The sequence below is a fragment of the Gastrolobium bilobum genome, unplaced genomic scaffold (genome assembly GCF_033153095.1).
Source record: "Gastrolobium bilobum isolate Gb01-03AN ecotype WA unplaced genomic scaffold, APGP_CSIRO_Gbil_v1 utg11508, whole genome shotgun sequence".
Classification (NCBI taxonomy): domain Eukaryota; kingdom Viridiplantae; phylum Streptophyta; class Magnoliopsida; order Fabales; family Fabaceae; genus Gastrolobium; species Gastrolobium bilobum.
Window position 1 is genome coordinate 4,429 of NW_026898005.1, and position 9,974 is coordinate 14,402.

Below are 9,974 nucleotides of genomic sequence, written 5' to 3' on the forward strand. Positions count from 1 at the left end.
GTTTACGTGTTGGATTGCATGCTGTTAGATATAGTTGCACAGAGCCATGTTATGCATGCGCCCATGGATGGGTATGTGATTATATTTGGATGCCTGGTATTTCTGAATTGACATGTTGTATAAACTGTTTATCAGGAAATGCTTCTGAGTGGGATTAGAAAATCCCCAGTTGTCCGATTTATAGAGGAAACTCTGCCCGATTTTCGTTTACGCCGAGTAAGAATTAAAGTAGAAAAGGAAAAAGTTAGCTCGTATTTTCGTAAGTTAAGTCTTCCGCTGTTTCTGTTTATATCATATGCATGTTAATTGAACCGGCTTGAGACAGGGATGTTACATACTCCTCGTAATACATAGTTATTTATTTATTTTTGCATGATATAATTTTTTTCTAGCAACATTAGAAAAATAGAACCCAAGATTTAAATAAGTAAAATTATACTTCATATAATAATTCTTTTTCTTATAATCTAGTAAAGTTAGACAACATTCGAGTCATGAAAATGATTTAATGCTACATTGGCCGTGCTTCCATCGTAATATGGATTAGGACGTCCATGCACCTTGGTTGTTACGGTTCATGATAGAATCAATGGATTAGATGATGTAACATAGCAGATTCCAAGCAGAAGATCTTGCTATAGACGAGATTAGACTCGAAGTGAATTGGTGAGTGTCTTAAAATCAATGGCAATTTGCAACAATGGTTATGTAAAACTAGTTATTTTCATTGAGTAAGGATATTTTTACTACCAAAATTTTCTACTACTAACTTACTACCTATCTTCTTTTTGGATTGCTCAACTGGTTTCCGGGGCTTCGCCCCGACTATGTCCAGTCCGACCCGGGTAGGTTAACTTACTACCTATCTAATCATCATTGAATCAAAGCGAGAGAATGCTAAAAAGTTTTTGAAAAAAGAGAAAATTTTGATCCAATGGTGATTAGATAGGTAGTAAGTTGGTAGTAGAAGATTTTGGTAGTAAGAATATCCCTCCTCATTTTCATTAATAACAAATTTATAATTATCAGTTAATCTTACAGTATTAGAGTTTGAACAATGAAGAAGATATGAAAACTTTCTAGGATAAAAATAGGTTTCATTATTGTGATATGATTAAACTATTTTTTGTTGACTAATCAATACAACTTGCTATTGTTAACTTTCAACAAATCTGAAATGTAAGAATACATGAAAAATTAATATTCCAAAAGACGATAATTATGGTTACTTAATATTGAGTTCTTTTATCAAAAAATGCACTCTTGCTTCACTAAACATGTATTAAATGAACCTACCTAGTCCAATCATGCATACAAGATCACACACACATTAAAATATGTTACAAAGAGGCTAAACATATTCATTCGTGTGTTAGAAGTGATTAGGAATCATTTAAATTGAGATTGGACCGAAGCTTGCATCAATTAATGTTTCTATTTTGTAGTTTACTCGAGTAAATGATTTACTCTGTAACTATAAGTGACTTACTTGAGTAATTGCTTATGAACAATTTACTTGAGTACATCTATAACATAACAACTTAATTATCTAAATTTGAGTCCAACGGCTATAAACAATTATAACCTTCATTGGACTTTTATATAAACCTATTTCTAGGGTTTCTAGGCACGAATTAACAAGTGAACAGGAAAAATTATATAAAATTTAGATTTGGTTCATGAAAGGAATGTTTTCTTCCACTTCCTTGAAGGATTAGTGATGGTTGGCCTGCCCCTAGCGGCGGACTTGTGGGAGGGAGGTTGTCCCTGGTTGTTGCCGACGTGATAGTAGTTGGCTTAGAGGTTGCTGGCCTAGTGGTCGCCTAAGAGGTTGTCACCCTGGTTATTAAGTGGAGGTGGAGGTATATTCTCGCCCAGGAATTCTTCCATCTGATGCTCAATATCTTTTAGGCCTCAAATTAGTAGGGTCATTATGGCTCGCAAGGGGTCAACTTCATGGTTGGTTGCACAGGGGCTTAGGGGAGCAGATGGGATGAAAACAGAGACAAAGTCTTTAGTGTCATGGCCAACATAGTTCACCCACGTCATATTAGGGTTTTGTAGGTGCTGTTGTTGTTGCACCCCCCCATTATTGTTGTGAATCTTATTGTGGTTAGACATGTTGCTGCTGTTGAGGCAGAGGTTTGCTGCATTGCATGTATTCACCATTAGGGATGTTAAAAGGGCGCTCATGTAGGCCTGGTCTGATCTGTGTGTTTTGGTTGTTGGATCTAGACTTAGACTTGTATAAAAACTTATTTAATAAAAAGGCCTCAGGCTCCAATTCAAAAGCTCAGCCTTAAAACTCGTCATACTGGCCTACTAACTCTTTTTTTTTTATACTAACCTACTTTTCACTCCCATCGTCGCGCCCAACCCACTCAAGCCATCAAGCAATCGTTCTCCGTCATTCTCTTCGTCGAAGCCATCTCCAAGCATTTGACCATCGTTTTCCCTTTTGATTTCTGCCATCTCCAAGCATTTCTTGAATGATTTGTTCTATATTATGACATTTGAATATACATTGAATTTGTGAATCTTTGTGGAATTATTAGTGCTGTTGATTGCATATTTTGTTTGGATAAATCTTTGTTGTCTTATTTTTTTTAAGGCTAAGTCAGGCTTTTATTTTTTGTAAATAAGTCAAGTCATAGGCCGATAATTATATTCATAATAGGTTACAAGCTAGGCCAGTTTGACATATTTAAACACATGCTTAGCCTTTCAAGACCAAAGTCTGGCTAGGCTCGGCCAGTTAACACCCTTATTCACCATTATAGTGTGAGAATCGAAGTTTATCATCCTCACGGATGACGCCAATTTTTTATCCTAGTGATCAAGGTTGCTGTTGGATTTGTGGACTAGCAATGTCTTTGGAGGAGATAACCGCAGGTGGTGGCATATCACTATGCACAAACGAGAGTAGAAGTTAAAGGGGGTGTATGTGCCCACACAACGAAAATAATATGGGTTAGGATTTTCAAAGTGACTTACCTTTAAGACTTAACCCTCCATTTATAGAGGGTTTATTTGGTATTAGATAAGGCCCATTATTCAAGGATGATGAGCCCATTAAGTAGAGAGCATTTATTATGCTTCGGGACCACCATTTTTTAGATGGTCCTTTAGGGGTGTTTGGTAGAAGAGATATTTTTTTTACCATGTAAATGCAATTACCAATAATATGGTAGGAAAGTGGGTTTGATAGGAAAGTTAAAAAAAAAGTTGTTTGGTTGGCCAAATTTTTACCATAAAAATTGGGTTAAATTTTGTGAGTCTTTGTTTGGTTGAAGATGAAATAATGATGGGTAAATGTGTTGAAATACCGAAAATAACCCTTAATTTAATTTTTGAATGTGAAGAATGCATAAAACACATCCGGAGGTTAAGCATATTTCAGAAGCAAGGTGATACCATATTCATGTTTGCTGATATAAAACATGGCAGTAAACTGCGTCAGTTGTGTATCAAGTGGCATGCGTATTGCAAACTTGTAGCCATAAAATAACTTTCAAACTATATTTCACAAGGTCATTGGCACAAAATTGCCAGGCCATGCACAACATATCTCCCTACGCGCCTCCTCCAACACAAAATTCTATTTCAATGTTGAAGAAAAAGAAAAAGAAATTACATAGCACGTCTTGTGACTAGTGTAAACTTAGAACTTTCATCCTATTCCTGTCAATCTGAAGCAGCTTATTTCAAACATGACCTCATAATCTTCGCAAGCTTTGTACAAACCTCCAAGCACAGCTGCATTCCCTGCATAACATTGGCTTTTATATTACACTACCACATGTATAAGTCTTGTAAATAGCTTTGACTCAATATCAGTTGTATTAACTAAATATGGTCATATAAGATTTACCAAAAGGCGTTGTATCAGTGATACAACCGTATCGAAGAGGAAAGGGAATAAGGGATAGAAAAGTAGAATCGAAAAGGAAACTCAAGTTTTTATTTATCAGATGCTGTTATCAGATACATGAATAACTACTTATACTCAACTGTTTACACGTATCATTTCCATATTACACGTATCATTTCTACAACTAACCGTCTATCCTATCTGTCACTATATTATTGGTCAACTGCTTAACTAGTTAACTCCTTCCAGATTCTTCTTGTTATGATCTTCCTTAACAGGTATAATCCTTCATCCAGGCTGGTGTGTCCTTCCTTCTACTGGGCCGTATGGCAGAGATGGTATTCGAACTTGGGCCATTCGAATCTTCTTCAGTTGGGCCCGTAACAACTACTCCCTCCGTGAGAGAGACCTTGTCCTCAAGGTCTAATGCTGGGTATGCAGCTTGTAAATCAGTACCTAATTCCCAGGTTGCATCTTCAGGAATAGTGTCAGTCCATTGAACTAAGTATTGCATCTGAGGCATGCCACGAATTAAAGAAGAACGAGATGCCAATATTGCAAGAGGTTTCTGAACTGGTTTATTGTCAAACGTGTGAGGTGGCAGAGGAGAGAAGTGTACTCCTGGTGTTCCCCAAAATGGCTTCAAACAAGAAATATGAAATGTAGGATGAATCTTAGAAGTGGCAGGTAAGTCTAACTGGTATGCAACAGGACTGATGACTTTCTTGATGGTGAAAGGACCATAGAATCTCTTAGCAAGCTTCTAGTGAGAGCGGTTAGCAACTGAGAGTTGGTGGTAAGGCTGTAATCTGACTAACACCAAATCATCTTCTGCAAGGAGTAAGTCCCTACAATGCCTGTCTGCTTGATTCTTCATCCTATTCTGAGTCCTCAACAAATTTGCTTTAAGACTGGATAGAATGTCATTCCTTTGACAGAGGAGTGTGTCTAAGGCTTCAATTGGAACTAATCCACGAGGGTAGTGAGGTATTGAAGGAGGGACCCTCCCATATACAGCTTGAAATGGAGACATGCCAATGGAAGAGTGAACTGATGAATTGTAATGGAGTTCAACCCAACATAAGAATGAAGACCATTTCTTATGTTGCTCAGCACAAAAAGCTCTTAAGTATTGTTCCAAGTAACGGTTGGTCACCTCCGTTTGTCCATCCGTGTGTGGATGATAGCTGGAGCTGGTTTTAAGCTTAGTACCACTCAAGGAAAATAACTTTTGCCAAAACTTGCTCATGAAGATTGGGTCTCTATCAGAAACCAAAGAACGAGGAAAGCCATGAAGTTTCACTATGTGCTCACAAAATATTTTAGCTACTGTGGCAGCTGTGTAGCAATGACTCAATCCAATGAAATAAGCATATTTTGATAAATGGTCCACCACCACTAATACCACAGAAAAACCATTAGATTGAGGTAAGCCAGTAATGAAATCCAATGAGAGATCTTCAAAAATGGCTTCGGGCATGGGTAGAGGCTGAAGTAGCCCCAAAGGTGTTGCTGTAGTGGTTTTAATTTGTTGGCAAATAATGCATTGTTGAAAAAATTTAGTGACATATCTTCTCATATGTTGCCAATGAAAAGAAGCAGACAATCGAAGGAATGTTCGGAGAGAACCAGCATGTCCACCCAAAGGAGTCGAATGAGCTTCCTCAATCAAATCTGTCTTCAATTTGGAATTGGATCCCAAAAAAAACGGCCCTTATGGTATAAAATGCCATCTTTAGCTGTGAATAAAGGATCAAGCACAGCACCAGTAGCTAATTGTTGGTGCAAATTTGCTAGCTCAGGATCCGAAATATTTTTAGATTTAATGGTGTCAAGGATTCCAAAATGTGGTTCAGAGAATAAAGGCAACAATGAACCAGCCTCAGTGTTATCAAACTGCCTTGACAGTGCATCAGCTACTATATTTGCAGATCCTGGTTTATATTCAATGGTAAATGAATAGCCAAGGAGCTTATGGATATACCTGTGTTGTTCTGGTGTCTGTATGGTTTGGGAGAGCAATTCTCTGATGCTTTGGTGATCTGTACGTACAATAAAATGGGCTCCAAGCAAGTAATGTCTCCATTTCTTCACTACCTTTGTGATGGCATAGAGCTCTCTAACATAGGTGGAGGCCTTGGATAGTATGACCCCAAGCTTCTTGCTAAAATATGAAATTGGTTTACTGTTTTGAAGTAGAACAGCCCCTATGCCTATACAAGATGCATCAGTTTCAACAATGAATGTAGAAGAAAAATCGGGTAAAGCTAAAATTGGGGTTGAACTCATAGCCAGCTTCAATTTGCAAAAAGCTTCATTTCCAGCAGATGTCCAAACTAGTTTGTCAGACTTCAAGATATCAGTGAGTGGTGATGCAATGGCAGCATAGTGATTAACAAATTTTCTATAGTAGCTTGTCAAACCCAAAAAGGCACGAAGCTGTTTAATGGAATGAGGTGTTGGCCAATCCATCATAGCAGCTACTTTCTTAGGATCTGCCTTCACTCCCTCAACACATACAATATGTCCCAAATAAGAAATTTCCATAACTCCAAAGGCACATTTGCTCAGTTCGACAAAAAACTGATGCTGATAAGGGCAAGTCTTAAATGTTGTACATGATCAGACAAGGAAGGACTATATACTAGTATATCATCAAAAAATACAATGATAAACTTCCTCAAATATGGTCTGAAAATTTGGTTCATGGCTGATTGAAAAGTGGCAGGAGCATTTGTGAGTCCAAAAGGCATCACAAGGAACTCATAGTGTCCTTCATGAGTCCTAAAAGCAGTTTTGAAAACATCTTGGGGAAACATGCGAATTTGATGGTAACCAGCCCTAAGGTCCAATTTGCTAAACACTGATGCACCCAACAATTCATCTAATCATTCATCAATTGTGGGTATAGGGAACCTATCCGGAACTGTCAAGGCATTCAAAGCCCTATAATCAATGCACATGCGCCATGTGCCATCTTGTTTCTTTACTAAGAGCACAGGGGATGAATAAGGACTCTTACTCGGCTGTATGAACCCTGCAGATAGGAGATCAGAAACTTGTCTCTCCAATTCTGCCTTTTGATGATGAGGGAACCTATAAGGCTTCACATTAACTGGTTTGGCCCCATCCAGTAAGTGTATTGAATGCTCCATCCCTCGAAAAGGAGGTAAAATCTGAGGTGTCTGGAAAACAGCCTTGCATTCCTGCAACACGCTCCATAAAGCAAGATTGAGTGTATGTTTGATAGCTTCTAATTCAGGCAACATCTGTCCATCCTGCTCAATTGAATTAACTGCTGTCAGTAAGTAACAGGAAGCCTTTTCCACACAATCAGCATTGTGAGGTTGTTCAAGGACACCTTGTAATTTGACTAGCTGACCATCTTTAATAAACTCCATTGATTGATGCATATAATCATAAGTTACTCCGCCTAAACTTTCAAGCCAAGTCATGCCTAAAATGGCATTCAAGTCCTGTAAGTCCAGCACCCAAAAATCAATCACGAAAGGATGATTCTGGATTGTTAGTTGAATCATGTTGCACTTCTTGTCACAGAATAAAAATTCCCCATTTCCCATGAAAACCTTCTTTCCCTTGGAGTGACTCATAGGAATACCAAGTGTGGTAGCTAACTCACGATTGATAAAATTGTGAGAACTGCCAGAATCCACCAGTACATCAACATTGTGGTTGCCAAGCAATGCAGTCAAAATTAAAGCTCTATGATTAAAGGAACTTGCTAATGAAAACATAGTAGCATCTGGATTTGGCTGTATGCTAGCTGTTGGAGTAGCATCCTTAGATTCAGGTGACCAAAGGATTTCTTCTTCAGTATCTTGCTGATCATCATCCATCTCTCCAATTAAGAGAAACATTTTGGATTGGCATCTGTGTTTGGAGTGCCACTTTTCATCACAAGTGAAACATATGCCAAGTTCACGTTTCCTGAGGATCTCTTCGGGTGGAAGCTTTTTGATAGGCAATGTGGAAGGCTGAAAGGATAGTGGTTTGGGTATGCTGTTGAATGTGGTTGGTGCACGAAAAGTGGAATTAGGATTTGTTTTGGGAAAAGTTGTATTATTGCTGGTAGAAGAGAAAGAATTTCTTTTCTGATTGGAAAAAATTGACGAACGTAATTGATCATGGTGAGTATCCAATGCATATGCTAACTGCATAGCATGATGAAGAGACTTAGGCCATTGAAGTTGAATTGCTCCTCTAAGATCAGGTTGAAGGCCAGAAATAAAAAAACTCATCAAAACATCATCACTGAATCCTTGAACCTGATTCAGTAAGGATTCAAAATCTCTGGTATATTCCATCACAGTACCTGATTGGGAGAGTTTGGACAAAGTTCCTTTAAGGTCAACAAAAGCTGAAGCTCCAAACCTTTGACGCAAGGCACAAGCAAAGTCCTCCCATTGAGAAATCAACCCAGTGGTAAACATCCATTGAAACCATGGTGATGCCTGACCTTCCATCTTTATACCTGCAAGTTGAACCTTCATGCATGGCGGCACATTGTGCATCTGGAAAAACATTTGAGCTTTGAAGATCCAATTATTAGGGTCAGATCCTACAAATGAAGGAATTTCGACCTTGATGGATTTCAACACTCTCTGCTCCGGTGTTTCTGGTGAACGAAAATGAGTAGCAGTTGGATCGAAACTGGAACCGTGATTCTTTGAACTGGTTGGGGTGGAGGTATGGGTTTTGGACATGAATTCACGTAATCGAGCATCCAAACTCAGAACTGATTCTGTAAGTTGATCAAGTTTTTGAGTAAGATCAGATCGTGTAGCTTTGATTTCCAATTGAAATTCCGAACGCAAATCCTCAGCAACCTCCTGAATCTTCATGGTGACTCAATGAAAGCGCCAGATGATACAACCGTATCGAAGAGGAAAGGGAATAAGGGATAGAAAAGTAGAATAGAAAAGGAAACTCAAGTTTTTATTTATCAGATGTTGTTCTCAGATACATGAATAACTACTTATACTCAACTGTTTACACGTATCATTTCCATATTACACGTATCATTTCTACAACTAACCGTCTATCCTGTCTGTCACTATATTATTGGTCAATCGCTTAACTAGTTAACTCCTTCTAGATTCTTCTTGTTCTGATCTTCCTTAACAGGTATAATCCTTCATCCAGGTTGGTGTGTCCTTCCTTCTACTGGGTCGTATGGCAGAGATGGTATTTGAACTTGGGCCATTTGAATCTTCTTCAGTTGGGCCCGTAACAATCAGTCCAACGCAATTTAAGTGGTTCAGAAGAAGCGTAGTCGAGGGTTAGTTTGCAGAGATGTGTACTTTTAGAAGAGGGTAATATGGTAACGCTCTTCGTTCACCTTTTTACGGTTTAGCTAGTTTTCTACGAATACTACATTCAAAGTGGTAATGTTTAACAGTGATTTGCTTTTCTTTTTGTATATGCTTCCAAAAGGATGGGAAAAGAGAAGCATGACTAAATTTTTTTATTCCTTCTATCAAACAAAGGCATCATGGAATGCCAATAAAAGATGGACGGGGAACTAAATGAAAAACCTGAACCAAACGTCTCCTTAGGTTAAAATTGAAAAAGAGAAAAAATAACAACAATAAAAAGGGAAAGAAAAAATTAGTTTGTGAGAGGGAGCACCAATGTTATTGAGTGGTCCTTGACCATAAAAATGTTTCCAATTAAATGGGTACAAAGAATATATTAATGTGTGAATCTTTAAAATGATTTCAAGAAACTATATATTCTTTCAAAAGTCATTGATAATCCCCATGCTAATGCATGCTGGTGTCTATGTTGCAATTGATTCTAAAAGTGTAATTTTTTTTTTTTTTTGTATAATCTAAAAGTGTAATTAAGTTCCTGTTGAAAATAAATTAATTCATTTTTGCTTATACTCAAGTGTAGTGTTACAATCAGGAAATAAAAAATAGTTAAAAACAGTCGTCCAATTTTAGCTTACAGAAATACAATATTAATGTTTTGTTTGCATTAATTTTTTTTTATTTTTGTGTACAAACGCATTATTTTTTGTTTGTTTGTACGTCATATTGCTCTTCTACTTAACACTTAAGGTATAGCATATTGATTAAAT

General features: G+C 37.6%; 2 protein-coding genes across 2 annotated transcripts; both read right to left on the reverse strand.

Moving 5' to 3' along the window:
- Positions 1–2,347: 2,347 nt before the first annotated feature.
- On the reverse strand, positions 2,348–5,351 carry LOC133312134 (uncharacterized; the record flags this gene model as incomplete). The annotated part of the gene is made up of 3 exons (XM_061513293.1): positions 4,692–5,351; positions 4,281–4,511; positions 2,348–2,499 (listed from the first exon to the last, which is right to left on the reverse strand). Coding segments are annotated over exons 1-3 (1,043 nt in total), but the record flags the coding sequence as incomplete, so codon positions are not given.
- A 1,408-nt stretch (positions 5,352–6,759) lies between these two features.
- Positions 6,760–8,733, reverse strand: LOC133312113 (uncharacterized). Its single transcript, XM_061513265.1, has one exon. The coding sequence runs from the start codon at positions 8,731–8,733 to the stop codon at positions 6,760–6,762; it is 1,974 nt and encodes a 657-aa protein (XP_061369249.1).
- Between the last annotated feature and the right edge of the window lie 1,241 nt (positions 8,734–9,974).